The sequence below is a fragment of the Perca fluviatilis genome, chromosome 19 (genome assembly GCF_010015445.1).
Source record: "Perca fluviatilis chromosome 19, GENO_Pfluv_1.0, whole genome shotgun sequence".
NCBI classification, from domain to species: domain Eukaryota; kingdom Metazoa; phylum Chordata; class Actinopteri; order Perciformes; family Percidae; genus Perca; species Perca fluviatilis.
This window is the reverse complement of record NC_053130.1, coordinates 10,473,176-10,490,675: the sequence shown is the minus strand read 5'-3', so window position 1 is coordinate 10,490,675 and position 17,500 is coordinate 10,473,176. Positions and strand designations below refer to the sequence as shown.

Sequence of the window (17,500 nt, the reverse complement as noted above, 5' to 3'; positions counted from 1 at the left end):
TCTATCAGGAGCTGCAGCTGGATGAGCTGCAGAGAGCAAGAGCCTCATCATTGGTCTGTCTGCTGCAACAGCTGGCCAGGTAATGTGTGTGTGTGTGTGTGTGTGTGTGTGTGTGTGTGTGTGTGTGTGTGTGTGTGTGTGTGTGTGTGTGTACACTCTATAAACTGAAACAATGACATGTTTGTATTGTATATTTATGAATTGATATGAGGAGTAAAATGATGCTCACATAAAACGGAATTAGTGTGAAACTCCAGAACATTGTTGTTTTAATACCTAAAGGTTAGAAAACAGAGAATAGACATTTACCTGTGCTATTTATGCCATTTATCGCAACAAACAGAACCTGGTCTACTTTTCATCCAACCACATTTAACCATCAGAAGAAAAGAAAACATTTCATTGTTTTCAGGGAAATTGTGTGCGCAATCAAGGCTCTTTAGCGATGTGTACTGAGAAATAAACTTCAAAAGGTTGTCAAGTGATCGTGACTGCTGACAATGACAATAACAGAATAGGTTGAGTGGGAGAGTAAAGCGCTCTTCTGAGTAATTGGCCTGTGTTGGTTAGTGTGTGGGCTGTTGTGAAGTATGGTACACATTGTTACACCCTTTATGCTTTATCAGGCCAACTGGTAAATCCTAACATGATGATCCTGATTGTTTTTTTGTGATTGATTTATTGGTTTTAATCCTCTTCACACATCCTATATTACCATTTTATGATGAGGTATTTTTAAAATAAATCTCAATAAACATTGATTTAGGTCACATTTATGTTCCCACAAGGTGATAACTTAACACTGTACAAGTATAGTTTTTAGTTCTATTAATGCAGATACTGTATGTTTAATATCAGATTTAGATATTTAAAATATAGTATTGAATATTATAATTTTATTTATTTTCATACAGTAACAAATACATTTTCTGTCAGAATTTTACTGTTTTTGTTTTTCCCTGGACTGGAAATGTTTACAATATAATTTGTTATCATGGAAATGGTTTTACGTTCACTTCAGTACAACTTTATTATTTATTTGTAATCCCTAGCTATTGTGTACATCAACATCAAACGCAAAACTAAAAACAATCGAAGGCTGTAGCTTATAAAACATTCTTACATACATGTGGAATTGGTGATAAATACATAAATAACTGACTGTAAATACCTAAAAAAAGATATATAGGTTAATGAGGCCGTACAGAAACACGGGGAAAAATAGGAATTGAGAAGGCTGAATGCAGAAGTGATAAAAGACTATGATTAATGATTAGTTTTACAGGCATACCTTGTACTGTGTACAGTTCTTACATACATTTTAAAAACTATTTCCCAGTGTATAATGTAACACAGACACACACACACCTGAAGATGGTGTGGGAGGTCAGAGCTTGGTACTGGGATTAAAAACTATTGATTATCTGATGTAATCAGAACGGTAATGACTCACGGCTGTTAGAGCATGAGTTTAATTACTGCTCAAAACACAGAGACTCTTTGAGAATGTGGAGCCATTTTTAGATTTGACTCAAGGTACTGCAACAATTTAGTGTCCAGTTGTGCAGAGATGGGCACTATTAAAGACCTGTTACAAGGCAGACTTAATACCCTAGTGATAAAAGATTTGTCAGGTACAATGTGTTCATGTTGCTTAAAAGAATATTAATATATATTATAACCGTTTTCTTTTTGTTTGCAGAGACCTCCAGTTGGATGAGTATGTGGATCTTTACTGGAGAGACTACCCCTCATTAATTAGTGGCTTCACAGAGAGCTGCGTCATAGACCAGGGTAAGACCCATTTCATAGCCTAATAATGGTATCAAGTCAGGAAACAGACGAGACCTGTTGTAGTCCAATAGAGAGGGCAGGAGGGCCTGCTGCTGATGAAGGTCGTCTCTACCAGTCTCAAGTGTTCCTTTGTATGTCTGGGGTTTCTTGTAGTAGCATTCTTAAATTGTAGATATACACAGGGTTTGTACAGAATAACAAGAAAGGCACTAAACAGGAATATCTTGTTAAGTGCATATCAGTCACTAATGGTGAAATTCAACTGTAGGGCTAGGTACTGATTTCAATACTTTGTAGACACCGACCGTATTGCCTCTAAAGTATTGAGTATCGAAAAATGCCTCGTCATTCAATACCTACCAATTTCAATACCTAAGGAGTAAATCTCATCAGCGCCAGTGAGCCAATACGTATGCAGCATGCTTCTACCAAGGTCTAATAATGTTTGTGATCGGCTGTCTAACGTTACACGTCGCAGAGGCAGGCAGGAAAAACTCTGACTGGGCTCACATAGTAGGAGTGGAAAAATAAATAAAAAGATCCTTGATGTAATGTTGTAATTTGTTTTTGTTTTATAAAAAAAATTTAAAAAAGTATTGTTTAGGAACCGGTATCTAAGTCACGGTATTAGTATCGGCACTGGTATCAAATATTTTTGAAGGATACCCGGCCCTAAATCACTGTTTATCTTGACACCTGTCTCAAAAATGGTCATTAAGTTGAACACCTTTAATTGTCTCTGAACATCATGAGTGTTCCAAAGGTTGTATTTATTGCAGGGGCTATTGCTATTTCTGTACTAAAAATATTTTTCCTCAGCTCTGATTGGTCAGATGCAGCGTCCGTCCTTCCTGAGGGCAGAGCCTCCCTGTGTGCTTAGCTGGCTCAGTAGCTGTCTGAGAGGGGAGGAGAACCCGCCTTTCCCCTGCCTGCCTGGCATCTCTCAGAGGACCAGGCTGCTGGTTCTGGTAAGCTTTATTTTGTAACCTTTAAATGTGTGATGTGGATCATGTGACCAAAACCAAGTCAATGTGGTGAATCCATGCAGAACACGCACAGTGTTAACAGGTTGGCCTGACATTCCAGGGGAAAATTGTGAAAACATTTAAGTTTGTCTCTATAGTTACTGCTGCAGTGGGTAGAATGCAAAAAAAAAAACGCTAGGATGTGAAGTAGTGTGGGACCTCTTCCTGCAGCTCTCCCTCTCCCCTCTCTGTCCCATGGGTAATCAATGGGCAAAATGATTTCAGATGTATTTCTCTAGCTAGTATGTAGTGTAATAGTTTAGTAGTATAATGTAAAGTATTAGTTTTAAAATCACCACAAGATACATGCATATAAATGTATGTAATTGTTATTATTGTGTCATGCATACAACTATCCTCAGCTGGTATGGCTTAAAAGTCCAAAATAGAGAAGCAACTTAGGGCCCCTTTAACACCTACCTTGTTTTTTTCTGACTTTTGGACTTTATATGATGGGGGATGAGAGGATGGGAGAGCTGGTCTACAAACCAATCACTGTCAAGTATAGGGAGTCCCAGCTCCAGTAGGCGATGACAACAGGATGAACGTATGTCATGTATAGTTATGATGTACAGTGCCTTGCGAAAGTATTCGGCCCCCTTGAACTTTTCGACCTTTTGCCACATTTCAGGCCTCAAACATAAAGATATAAAACTGTAATTTTTTGTGAAGAATCAACAACAAGTGGGACACAATCATGAAGTGGAACGAAATTTATTGGATATTTCAAACCTTTTAAACAAATAAAAACTGAAATATTGGGCGGCAAAATTATTCAGCCCCCTTAAGTTAATACTTTGTAGCGCCACCTTTTGCTGCGATTACAGCTGTAAGTCGCTTGGGGTATGTTTCTATCAGTTTTGCACATCGAGACTGACATTTTTGCCCATTCCTCCTTGCAAAACAGCTCGAGCTCAGTGAGGTTGGATGGAGAGCGCGTTTGTGAACAGCAGTTTTCAGTTCTTTCCACAGATTCTCGATTGGATTCAGGTCTGGACTTTGACCTGGCCCTTCTAACACCTGGATATGTTTATTTGTGAACCATTCCATTGTAGATTTTGCTTTATGTTTTGGATCATTGTCTTGTTGGAAGACAAATCTCCGTCCCAGTCTCAGGTCTTTTGCAGACTCCATCAGGTTTTCTTCCAGAATGGTCCTGTATTTGGCTCCATCCATCTTCCCATCAATTTTAACCATCTTCCCTGTCCCTGCTGAAGAAAAGCAGGCCCAAACCATGATGCTGCCACCCACCATGTTTGAACAGTGGGGATGGTGTGTTCAGGGTGATGAGCTGTGTTGCTTTTACGCCAAACATAACGTTTTGCATTGTTGCCAAAAAGTTTGATTTTGGTTTCATCTGACCACAGCACCTTCTTCCACATGTTTGGTGTGTCTCCCAGGTGGCTTTTGGCAAAACTTTAAAGGACACTTTTATGGATATCTTTAAGAAATGGCTTTCTTCTTGCCACTCTTCCATAAAGGCCAGATTTGTGCAGTATACGAACTGATTGTTGTCCTATGGACAGAGTCTCCCACCTCAGCTGTAGATCTCTGCAGTTCATCCAGAGTGATCATGGGCCTCTTGGCTGCATCTCTGATCAGTCTTCTCATTGTATGAGCTGAAAGTTTAGGAGGGACGGCCGGGTCTTCGGATTTTGTAGTGGTCTGATACTCCTTCCATTTCAATATTATCGCTTGCACAGTGCTCCTTGGGATGTTTAAAGCTTGGGAAATCTTTTGTATCCAACCGCTTTAAACTTCTCCACAACAGTATCGCGGACCTGCCTGGTGTGTTCCTTGTTCTTTATGATGCTCTCATGCTTTTACACGGACCTCTGAGACTATCACAGAGCAGGTGCATTTATACGGAGACTTGATTACACACACAGGTGGATTCTATTTATCATCATTAGTCATTTAGGTCAACATTGGATCATTCAGAGATCCTCACTGAACTTCTGGAGAGAGTTTGCTGCACTGAAAGTAAAGGGGCTGAATAATTTTGCACGCCACTTTTTCCAGTTTTTATTTGTTAAAAAGTTTTGAAATAGCCAATGAATTTTCGTTCCACTTCATAATTGGGACCCACTTGTTGTTGATTCTTCACAAAAATTACAGTTTTATATCTTTACGCGTTTGAGGCCTGAAATGTGGCAAAAGGTCGAAACGCGTTAAAGGGGGCAATACTTCGGCAAGGCACTGTATATCAGAATGTGAAAAGGCCCCTTGAACAGCTTTCTCAAACAAATCTTCAGACCTTTATTTTCTACAACAAATATGCATCACTTACAGAAATCAGAGTAATTAGTAATAAATCCATCTTGCTTTGTTTTCTCAGCTTTTGAAACAAGACCAACTTAAAAGCATATTTTGCATACACATCACAGGGAGTGAGGAATTGCAGCTGTTGTTGAAAGGTTAAGTAACATTTTCAAATTGTGCAACTTGACTTTTAATAAGAGCAGATTTGTCAAAATGACGGTATTAGAGGGCTGTAGTGATGTTCAACTGTGTTTTGCTCTTGACAAGGTTCTGTCTGTGTTTTTGGGGGCTTTTCGTCTTTTATAGACAGCTAAAGACAGGAAAGGCGGGGGAGTGGGGGGGCAACATGCAGCAAACGGAAAAGGGGTTGAATCGAACCTAAGTCGCTAAGGACTGAGCCTCTTGGTATGGAGCAACACGCCAACCAAGCATACCAGCAGTCTTTAAACTTGATTTTCCTCCCTACCCCATGCTTTCTTGGATAAGTGTGTGTGTTAGAGAAAGAGAGGGAGAGGGAGTAAGGGCAAGAGTTCAGCTTTGATTCAGACAGAGTCAGATAATTACCCCAGTAGCATGTCTGTGTTTCTTTCAAGAACATACATAAATTACACCCCTGTGTGGAGCATGTGCGTAAGTGGGAAAAGTTGATGGATTCAACTCATTTATCAAGAAAGGAAGGGCACTTGAAAAACAAGTCTCCTTTCCAGCTGCTATTGTTTCTCTAGAGAATTAATGGAGGTGATATAATTCACTATGAGACAGACAGACCGAGATGATCAGAGAAACATGTACAACAGATACCGTAAACGGCGTTACGTATAGACAGTACAGATCAGAAAGTGAAAGGTCATATTATCCTACCGAGGGCATGTGAAAATTCTTCTCAAGCCTTCTGTCATAAATTTAAAATTAAAAAATGTCTAGAACGACAAATTTGTTCAGTCATGCAGACGTATTTCAAGGGTCTTTCGTAATTGCCCGCAGTTGGCTGCATGTTTGGGATGGTGTGTTCAGGTGATGAGCTGTGTTGCTTTTACGCCAAACATAACGTTTTGCATTGTTGCCAAAAAGTTTGATTTTGGTTTCATCTGACCACAGCACCTTCTTCCACATGTTTGGTGTGTCTCCCAGGTGGCTTTTTGGCAAACTTTAAAGGACACTTTTATGGATATCTTTAAGAAATGGCTTTCTTCTTGCCACTCTTCCATAAAGGCCAGATTTGTGCAGTATACGACTGATTGTTGTCCTATGGACAGAGTCTCCCACCTCAGCTGTAGATCTCTGCAGTTCATCCAGAGTGATCATGGGCCTCTTGGCTGCATCTCTGATCAGTCTTCTCATTGTATGAGCTGAAAGTTTAGAGGGACGGCCGGGTCTTCGTAGATTTGTAGTGGTCTGATACTCCTTCCATTTCAATATTATCGCTTACACAGTGCTCCTTGGGATGTTTAAAGCTTGGGAAATCTTTTGTATCCAACCGGTTTTAAACTTCTCCACAACAGTATCGCGGACCTGCCTGGTGTGTTCCTTGTTCTTTATGATGCTCTCTGCGCTTTACACGGACCTCTGAGACTATCACAGAGCAGGTGCATTTATACGGAGACTTGATTACACACACAGGTGGATTCTATTTATCATCATTAGTCATTTAGGTCAACATTGGATCATTCAGAGATCCTCACTGAACTTCTGGAGAGAGTTTGCTGCACTGAAAGTAAAGGGGCTGAATAATTTTGCACGCCCACTTTTTCAGTTTTTTATTTGTTAAAAAAGTTTGAAATAGCCAATGAATTTCGTTCCACTTCATAATTGGGACCCACTTGTTGTTGATTCTTCACAAAAAATTACAGTTTTATATCTTTACGTTTGAGGCCTGAAATGTGGCAAAAGGTCGAAACGTTCAAGGGGGCCGAATACTTTCGCAAGGCACTGTATATCAGAATGTGAAAAGGCCCTTGAACAGCTTTCTCAAACAAATCTTCAGACCTTTATTTTCTACAACAAATATGCATCACTTACAGAAATCAGAGTAATTAGTAATAAATCCATCTTGCTTTGTTTTCTCAGCTTTTGAAACAAGACCAACTTAAAAAGCATATTTTTATTACACATCACAGGGAGTGAGGAATTGCAGCTGTTGTTGAAAGGTTAAGTAACATTTTCAAATTGTGCAACTTGACTTTTAATAAGAGCAGATTTGTCAAAAATGACGGTATTAGAGGGCTGTAGTGATGTCTAACTGTGTTTTGTTCTTTGACAAGGTTCTGTCTGTGTTTTTTGGGGGCTTTTTTGCCTTTTTTATAGGACAGCTGTAGACAGGAAAGGCGGGGGAGGGGGGGCAACATGCAGCAAACGGAAAGGGGTTGGAATCGAACCCAAGCCGCTGCGCTAAGGACTGAGCCTTGGTACATGGGGCACACGCTCAACCAAGTGAGCTACCAGTGCAGTCTTTTTAAACTTGATTTTCCTCCTGCTCCCATGCTTTCTGATAAGTGTGTGTGTTAGAGAAAGAGAGGGAGAGGGAGTAAGGGTAAAGAGTTCAGCTTTGATTCAGACAGAGTCAGATAATTAATTTGTGTAGCATGTCTGTGTTTCTTTTTAAGAACATAAGAGCAATTACACCTGAATGTGTGAGCATGTGCGTGTGTGTGTGTGGTGCTGATGGATTCAACCTTCATTTATCAAGAAAGGAAGGGCACTTGAAAACGAAAAGTCTCCTTTCCAGCTGCTATTGTTTCTCGAGAGGACGACGGAGGTGATGACGACTATGAGACAGACAGACCGAGACAGATCAGAGAAACATGTAGACAAATAGATACTGTAAATGCATATGTTACGTATAGACAGTACAGATCAGAAAGTGAAAAGGTCATATTATCCTTACTGAGGGCATGAAAAGTTCTTTCTCATTTCCTGTCATAAATTTAAAATTAAAAATGTCTAGAACGACAAATTTGTTCAGTCATGCAGACGTACATTTTCATGGGCCTGCAATTATTGTCTAGACTAATAACCAGATTTACTGGCCATTTAGTTTTACTTCATTCATTCTATTTAAATCGCCGAACAAATCTGAGATGTAAACAGTGGTTCAGAGATCTGGAACTAGGCTAATTCTAACACACATTTTACAAAAGGCTAGAAATGACCTGATGAAACTTGAAATGGGGGAGTGGACAAACTGAAAAATCGTACTTTTTAATATAGTAACCCTACAGGGAAAACAAAAATGGTGAAGCTCACACTGTTGGGTTTTATTGTAGTTTTGTTAAATAAATATCCTGTTAAGTTTCTTTCAGATGTTATTATGCTATATATTTCAAATAGGTTACTGCACTCTCTAAAAAACCTTCCCCTTCTCATTACTTGCTCCCCAAATTTGTTAAAAAAACGCAAATTATGAGCCATGTTTTCCTCTTTTGTTATTTGCTACCGCTGGTCAGCAGGTGTCACTGGTTGTTACCATGGAAACATGGCTCTTATTTAAGAGTTAGCCCTAGGGTTAGGGTGGCTTACTTTATACATTTAAAATAAGTCCGTCAATATTGATTTTGTGAAACTAATTAGACTGATCTAAGAGAAAAAGGAAGACTGGCCTAACACTACAGACCAGTCCAAAATATCTTTGTGAACTGACCCCTGTTCTGCCCATTCTATCATTTAACATCCGATATGTAAATGTTCATTAACATTTCACTCGTGAATACGGAGTACCAGACAGACTGGCAATGATAAAAAAAGACAGGTTCTTTCTTAAGTCTTGTTTACTCACTACTGTGTGCATGTACAGCATGTCAACAGGTATTACATGTCAACATGTACTATAGGCTTTGGTTACTAGCTCTAGCTTTTGTTTTTACCCTTGTACGGTTTCTCCTAACACTATGCTGGTTCATATTGTGACAAATGTAATGTCTGCCGGGATCTGCAGTAGGAAGAGTAATGCTATTATAGTGAAAATTTTTAATGAGCTAGCCCTCTATCACCTCCCTGTATTTCTAAATGCCTCTTGAGTTGAATAATTTTTTCTTCTCAGGATCTTCAGTCCTCTTCAGTCATCAGGTCATCTAAGGTTACACACAGGCCTCAACTGTAGTGATATTTAATTCTCAAATTCATTGTATTACTTGAATTACTTAAATGTAAACATTAACCACCGGAAATTGTGATGTAGTTTCAAAAATCGTGTTGATGCAACTCTTATACTATGAAGTCAAGGTTTTTGTACAAATTATGCTAATTCTTTTTTTGCTTTCTAGTATTTACCTTTGTCTATCTTCTTTCTCTTTGTTTCTGTTCTTCTCTTCTCTCAGAGTTATGCTCTCTACATTATTGGAGATGAAAATGCTACTTCAACAGATGTATCAAAGTACCTGGCCAAGCTCTCTCCAGGTGTGTGTGTGTGTGTGTGTGTGTGTGTGTGTGTGTGTGTGTGTGTGTGTGTGTGTGTGTGTGTGTGTGTGTGTGTGTGTGTGTGTGTGTGTGTGTGTGTGTGTGTGTGTGTGTGCCCTTAAAGATTATTTTACTTGTCTTTGATTGCATCCTGGGATGTTGTGTTTCCGACTGAAACCTTTGACTGTGATTGTGTATATGTGCATGTGAACATTTAGTATGTCTGCCACATAATGCAGTCCTCCACTCACCAGGAACAAAATGTCACCTTCATTTAACCTGTGATTTAAGTGCTCATTCTTTTTAGTGACACATTTTAGCAACCAATCAGTAAAGGTTTGGAAAGTATTTAATACAGTTGAGGGTTGCACAGTTTGCTTCAGGAAAATGTGATGAGCATGATTTGACATCTCACAAATTAATAAATTAATTAATAAACCCATTGACTTCTTTCTCCTGCTATCTTCCTCTCTCATCCTCCACTTTCTTAGGCCAGAAGTCCTATGCCAGTGAACCGCACTACACAAGGTAATTCAGCTCACAACCATGAGAAGAGCTTTATGATTTTAGTTTTTTTAGAGCAGCTAAAGTAAGAACATGTTTTTTTTTTATATCCCTGTAAATATGGGCCTTGAGTTTATTTGCGTTTTATATTCTACAAAATACACCATTTTAATAAAAAAAAAAACATACATACATTAAATAACTAAAATTTGAATGGTGTCCTGTGGATGTTTCTTGCAAAAAAAGTATGTTTTCTTACAAACCAAAATGCATTGTGTGTAGCCTTGAGGTCAACAAACATGTTGAATGTATTCATTTCCTATTCAAACATTTGTTAAGCACTTTTTTACATTTTGAAACCTGTTAGCTAGCAGTCTTCTCCTTCATGCCTTTTGTGGTGCATTACTGAGTTTCTTGGTGCATTACTGCCACCTGTAGATCAGTGGAACAGTGTGAAAATGTGGACAATTTTGATAACTATGGTTTCTTTGTATCATATTCCATGTTTATTACATGTTTTGCTTTTCATTTGATTTTGCTAGTCAGCAATTCATTGTTGTAACAAAAATTCATGTGCATTTATTCTAGACAGAGCAGTGTGAATGTTAAGTTTTCCAGTGAGAGTCTGGCTGAGCAACTGGTAGTCTGGCTCACATCAGAAGGTAAGACAAGCAGGTCTTTTTTTCAGCTTTTATTTATACAGAGGAAAGTGTGCTGCAGCCATAACCTCTTTTTCAACACGCTATAAGTATTTCAAATTGTATAATAGTGATTTGATAATGTGTGTTCACATGTACTGATATGCACTATTAAACAACATGTGACCAAAAGGAGGTTAATATTTGCATTTGGAGGAGTAGATTTTCTACCTCTTGTGACACATTTGTTTTTAAGTTTAAATTAGGACGCCACGCCACTTCTTGTTTAAACAAAATAATACATCTACCCTCATCCTTTCACTGGTTTAGGTTTCACCCTGAAGGACCTGGAGTCAGTTCCCTTTGGTGTGGCTCTGCCCATCAGAGAGGCCATCTACCGTTGCCGGGAGCAGCCGTGTTCTGATTGGTCAGAGGAGGTCTGTCTGCTGATTGGGCGACAGGATCTAACTAAACAAGCCCACACAATGACCCTGGCCAAAGGCAAAGCTGTGAGTGTTAAATAAGTTAACACCCAAATTTGTGAGAACAGTGAATGCAAATTCCACCAATCCCTGCAGTATTTGTGAGGGCTGCTGCTGTGGTTTAAAGGCGCTGACCCACCAACCCGATTATCGGCCGTCGGACAGTCTGGCGAGGTCGGTGACTCGAGTCTGTTTGGTGTGTTCCGTGCCGTCGTCAGTCGGAGGAGCCGTCGGCTTTAATTTGGCCCGATTTGACATTTTGAATCGGCCAGTGGGCAGTCGGACTCAATGACCAATCTGATTGGTGGAGTGCTAGCCCTTGACTAGCGAATCAGTGCACTTATGTTAAAACACTTACCGGAAATGACGAGCGGGATGAGCGTGACGAACGCATCTCAAAATCTTTCAAACTGACCTTTGTCGATCAAAAAAACACACAGATTCAGCAACTGTATGGCCTATTTCTCGCTTAAAATGTTTTCAGAAACACGTTTTGGTGAACTATTTTCGTAAAATACGAGATCGTATTCCGAACAAGCCGCCATTATGGTCTGCTTAGAAATTTGGGAGAAGCTAGACCCATGTGATGCGTTTGTCATTTCCGGTTTTCATTTTTTGGGCGACAATACAGTTTAGCGTCGCCTGCTATTATGGAGACATATTACATCTCGCTCACGCGCAGAACGTACGCTCAAGTCAGTGTCACTTCGGTGTGTTCCGAGGCACTTTTTGGACCTACGGGAGCCGAATGATCAGTCCGAATGCCTTTTCTGCCGACGGTCGGCTGTCAGGTTAGTGTGTCAGAGCCTTTAAAGGTTGCTACAGGAACAGTTAGTACCTGCAATACACAGAGGATTCCATGTTCAAAAATAAAAAGATGGCCCAAACTGCCATTGTGGCTGTATGTGAATATGTAAGATGTGAATCATTTGTGTGTGTCCAGTCTGTTGGTACAGGTCTCTCGTTGGAGCCTCCTGCGACCACAGAAGCAGATGAGGAGGAAGATGGGATGTTGGACATTATTCAAGAGGTGACACACAATAAACATCTCTTAAATTTTTGTTCTGTCTTCACTCTAAAGATAATCTTATCTAACCTTTTATTAGATATCTAAAGAAGGCTTGTAGTTTATACCGAGGTGTTCGGTGTCACAAATACACTGTGAGTGAACATTTGATATGTTGTCCTCTCCAGGTCACAGGACTGATCTGGAGTCAGGATCTGAGGGTCCAGGAGGTCAGGAGGCTTCTGCAGAGCTCCCGGCCGGCCCGGGTCAGTGTTGTTCAGTTACCAGAGGTCTCTGATCACGAGTACATCGAGGAGAAAGAAAACAAGTGAGTATAACTGTGTGTGTGTGTGTGTGTGTGTGTGTGTGTGTGTGTGTGTGTGTGTGTGTGTGTGTGTGTGTGTGTGTGTGTGTGTGTGTGTGTGTGTGTGTCCTTATTGGCTGTGGTCTTGGAACATACTAGATGCTCATGAAAGCAATGCTTTTCTCATTCCTTGATATTTTTGTCCCTCTGTTGTACCGTTTCAGATCAGTCTTTTTTTTTCGCTGTGTACTCTTTTGTTTGTCTCAAGCTCTGTCCTTTCCTTGTCTCTGTCTTGTCGTTTTACATAGAGAAATCATTGGGATGACTGCTGTAATCAACAGTGGCCTACACCTCCTGTCAATTATATATATCTTTTCTGACTCAGTCTGTAATGTTTCCTTAGTTGTAATTCCCTGCTCTCTTTTTGTCCACATCTTTGTATCTCCCCCAGACTTCTGCAGTTGTGTCAGAGGACCATGGCTCTTCCAGTTGGCCGAGGCCTCTTCACCCTCTTCTCCTATCACCCTGTACCGACCGAACCTTTACCTGTCCCAAAACTCAACCTGACCGGTAATGTGATCATATTGAACACATTAACGTCATTAAATATATGTAATATAGTGAAATATGTTTTGGACAGGGAGACTGTGAATGAATCCTCTGTGCACCCTCAGGTTGTGTCAGGGAATTGGTAACTTAAAAGAAATATAGCAGAGTGCATTTTGCTGGTCATGAAGTAAAATGAGATTTTAATCTATTTAAAGTCAGGATTTTTGTATTTGTGTTTTTTTATTTGATTTTATTGTGTACTTGTGTTTTTCTATCCCAGGCCGCGCCCCTCCTAGGAACACGATGGTAGATCTGAACAGCGGGAACATTGATGTTCCTCCTAACATGACCAGCTGGCCCAGCTTCCATAATGGAGTAGCTGCTGGACTCAAAATAGCGCCTGCTTCACAGGTCAGTATGAAACCACAGCACCATCAGGCCTTGTGTTCATTTTTCCATACCTGCAGCTGATTACTCTGTATTAAATTAGCTGTTCATACTCATAGTTGTCATAATAAACCCTCTTTGTTGATGCTGTAATATTCTTCTAATGTCACTATCAGGCTGAAATTTCCACTAATAATCAAGAAAAATGTATTGGTATGAAATGTATTTAGGGCATTTGCGGAAATACTGAGACCAACTTATAGAAACTCTGGTCCCAGTTGTTCACATTTGCATTGTAAATGTTCTCTCTCTTCAGTAGACAAACCTTGCTTATTCTTGTACTGATACATGTGACTTCCTTTTTGTTTTGTAAGGTGGACTCAGCCTGGATAGCCTACAACAAGCCAAAGAGCCCCGAGCTGGCTAATGAGTATGCAGGCTTCCTCATGGCCCTGGGCCTCAACGGACACCTCACCAAGCTGGCCACGCTAAACATACATGACTACCTCACCAAGGTACATGCACATGCACCCAAAGGCGTACATGTGCAGAAACTGTCAGTATTTGTCTCACACCTTGAGTTTCACAGCACAGACAAAACTAACATGGATTATTTATTTTTTTATTTAAAACCCTACATATACATATTTTGGGTTTAATGGGTACTTTCTACTGTAATGCTCAGTTTACAGTAGACAACAGTTTACAGGCTTAATTACTGCTTCTTTCTGCAGTACAGAAAATACACACACAGTAACCACACCAAGTCACAAAGATTTGCAAGAAAGGCAAACAAATATGGACTTAAATACAGTTTATACAAAGCTGCCAATCTACTGTAATTAACACACACACACACACACACACACACACACACACACACACACACACACACACACACACACACACACACAAAGATTTGCAAGAAAGGCAAACAAATATGAACTTAAATACAGTTTATATAAAGCTACCTATCTACTGTAATTAACACACACACACACACACACACACACACACACACACACACACACACACACACACACACACACACACACATGTTTCTCTAGATGACTGTAACTGAGAGATGTAAACTCGCATCAGAGCCAGGCGACAGTCAAAGCGAAACTCTGCCCTTATGAGAACTTTGAAACAAGACAAGTCCTTCCCACTTTTAAGTGAGAAAAACAACAGGATGCTGCAAGCCTAATCTTATTTTTGCCTAATTAAAACGTAAGTGTTAAGCCATGGTTAAAAATGTATGGCAACCATTGCACCAAATCCACACAGAGTATCATCCATTGTTTCAAGATTGATTCATTTTCAGTTACCATATTGATTCAAGATGAAAATTGAAGCTGCAGTTCATGAAGATCAAAGAGCTTTACTTATTAGTCATGTCTCTATAAAATAAATTTAAGGATGTTTTTATACATTTTAAATACTTAAAATTTTGAGATATTCCACTTCCTAAAATGGTTTGATTAAAATATTAACACCCCAAACTACAAAAACTATTTGGTTCCTAAATTCTCCGTGTTCCGTTCTCAAATGTTTTTTTCCCCGTTGTCTAATAAGGCTCAGCTTGTTTTGTATAGTTGACCATGAAGTTTATTGTATGCATTTGATGTTAAAATCATTTTTTGGGTCAAAATGCCCTTTAGCAGAAGTTGCAAACGTTGCAAGATAACTCGGGGTAACACACACTGATTTATAGTCCACATAACATGGCATGAAACACTGCAGAGCTGCACACTCCACTCACAGTAAAATGTGACAGACAGGTGTGTGTGTGTGAAACAGCCCTCAGTCTAAATGAAAGCCATGAATGTGGCTTACAGTGACGTCTTGTTTGTAGCTGGTGGTTTTCTGTTAGCATAATTTTTAGATTACAGCAAAATAGAAACTGATGTACTTTGGATCATTTCATTAGAATTGTATATGGTTGTGGTTTTTGAGAGAAGTTGGAGGAGTGTGTGTCCCTCCTGTAGCATCCTACAGCATCCCAGTGTGTTCGCCTAGATGCCCTTTGCAAAGACAAACTTAGCCAGTGTAATTTCATCTGTGTGTTCATTTAAAATAAATGTGTTTCTTTAGAATAAAGTCTCAGCTGGAAAAAAAAAGGTAACCTTTAATTTGTATTTTTAAAATCTATCGACTGATTGAGGCATTCATTTATTGGCTGGATGTTTGATTGTTTAGTTGGCTCATTGACTAATGACCAATTGTAAGGTTAATCAATTAAAACGCTACTCAGTTTGTTAAATGGAGTGATTGATCTATCCTGACTATCCTTTTTTTTTTTTTATTACATTACTAGTAACGTTAAAGTGATACCGATACCAATAGAGTACTTCATTTGAAATAATCCTTCTGCATTTTATGCATTTCTTTTTATTTTACGCCAACGTTTTGGTGGAATATCGGGACGCTAAACTGCCAACATCAAATACACCGTGCTCAACCTTACCACACCACAAACTGTATGGGTTGTTACTGCTGCGGTAGTGGGCCAATTTACACATTGCATTAAATCAAAGAACACTTGCTGTGATTGGCTACGAACAAAACCATACATAATATAATAGACTTCTTTTTTTTTTTTTTTCTAGATCTACGTACAATAAAGAATTGAATGCAGCCAGGTATCGTTTGACTGGAGAAGTTTCGATACTACGTGGTACTGCGTTATTAAAGGTACTGAGTACCGATAACCAGCCCTAATTAGTACTAGTCATAAATATTCTCAGCAAACTAGCCACTGAATAGCAATCAGGAATAGTTCGTCCCAAAACAAAACCTTTGTTGATTTCTTTAACATGCTCATATTATGGTCATTTTCAGGTTCATAATTGTATTTCGAGGTTGTACCAGAATAGGTTTACATGGTTTAATTTTCAAAAAACATCATATTTTTGTTGTACTGCACATTGCTGCAGCTCCTCTTTTCACCCTGTGTGTTGAGCTCTCCGTTTTAGCTACAGAGTAAGACATCTTACTTCAGTTCCATCTTTGTTGGGAGTCGCACATGTGCAGTACCTAGGTAAGGACTACTAGCCAGTCAGAAGCAGAGTATGAGGGCGTGCCACGCTAGCAGCTAGGCGAGCATTATAACGTGTGTTACAAAGTGACGCACGTTTGTCACTGAAGTAAAGGCTGGACTACAATAGAGCTGTTTGGAGCAGTTTGTTGAAAACTGTGTTTTCTGTTGGCGATGGTAAGTCCCTTTGGTGTGGACTTTGGGCTTTTTCATTTTGTAAACCTATAACATATATATATATATATATATATATATATAACACAATAGAGGAAAGGGAAAAAGCCAAAAAGCATAATATGAGCACTTTAATGAACAGCATATCAGTCATTAACACCAGTGACGTTCAGTGGTTGGTGACTGAATCTTTCACTTTCAATATAGAGCAAAATCTCCAGTATTTACTTTACAAGTAAACACTTTATCTTTTCTCAAAATTGTAATTTATAAATGACCTATTTCAGACTGTTGGTATTATAAAATGTGGTATGCCTTTGTGTTTATTAAAAACACACACACACGCACATGGTGGTGATCCAGAGGGGTCTAATAGAAACTGTCAGTCATGCTGAGCTGGTGTTGAAGCCGGTTGGACTCACATTTAGAGCTGATTACATTAGAAGTAATTTGTTTTGTTGCAGCAGGTATTTAGTACACAGGGACACATATCACGCTGTGTCGTCTGATGTAATTTGCTGTATACATTTTATTAAAAATAAAGATTTCAGTTTTTCAAATGTTCACTCACTATCTTGTGTGTCACAATTGTGCTTTGAACTTATGAATATTCTTATAATTTTTAACAACCCAAATCCTCTGACTTGTATGTTCTGAAATTGACCAACTTTCTGCTCCCGTCGTTCCATCAGGGCCATGAGATGACCAGTATTGGGCTCCTTCTGGGCGTGTCTTCAGCCAAACTGGGCACCATGGACATGTCAATTACACGCCTCCTTAGCATACACATCCCTGCCCTTCTCCCACCCACCTCCACTGAGCTGGACGTACCACACAATGTTCAGGTAAGTGTGAGTGTGTATACTTTAATGTCTACATAAGAATAGTGTTGGCTACCGTTTGGATTTTTACGATTCCGATGCCGAACCGGTACTTGCAAAAAGAT

General features: G+C 39.4%; 1 protein-coding gene across 1 annotated transcript in view; it reads left to right on the top strand.

Moving 5' to 3' along the window:
• The window catches only part of anapc1 (anaphase promoting complex subunit 1), a 67,061-nt gene that overhangs the window by 23,194 nt on the left and 26,367 nt on the right, over positions 1 to 17,500 (top strand). Inside the window, exons 22-34 of the mRNA XM_039784723.1 lie at positions 1 to 79; positions 1,703 to 1,794; positions 2,614 to 2,762; positions 9,395 to 9,473; positions 9,965 to 10,001; positions 10,566 to 10,639; positions 10,946 to 11,124; positions 12,041 to 12,127; positions 12,292 to 12,431; positions 12,859 to 12,977; positions 13,237 to 13,367; positions 13,718 to 13,858; positions 17,247 to 17,399. The exon at positions 1 to 79 is cut by the window's left edge and continues 91 nt beyond it. Of these exons, the coding sequence (XP_039640657.1) occupies positions 1 to 79; positions 1,703 to 1,794; positions 2,614 to 2,762; positions 9,395 to 9,473; positions 9,965 to 10,001; positions 10,566 to 10,639; positions 10,946 to 11,124; positions 12,041 to 12,127; positions 12,292 to 12,431; positions 12,859 to 12,977; positions 13,237 to 13,367; positions 13,718 to 13,858; positions 17,247 to 17,399 (1,460 nt within the window). The remainder of the gene's footprint in view (positions 80 to 1,702; positions 1,795 to 2,613; positions 2,763 to 9,394; positions 9,474 to 9,964; positions 10,002 to 10,565; positions 10,640 to 10,945; positions 11,125 to 12,040; positions 12,128 to 12,291; positions 12,432 to 12,858; positions 12,978 to 13,236; positions 13,368 to 13,717; positions 13,859 to 17,246; positions 17,400 to 17,500) is intronic.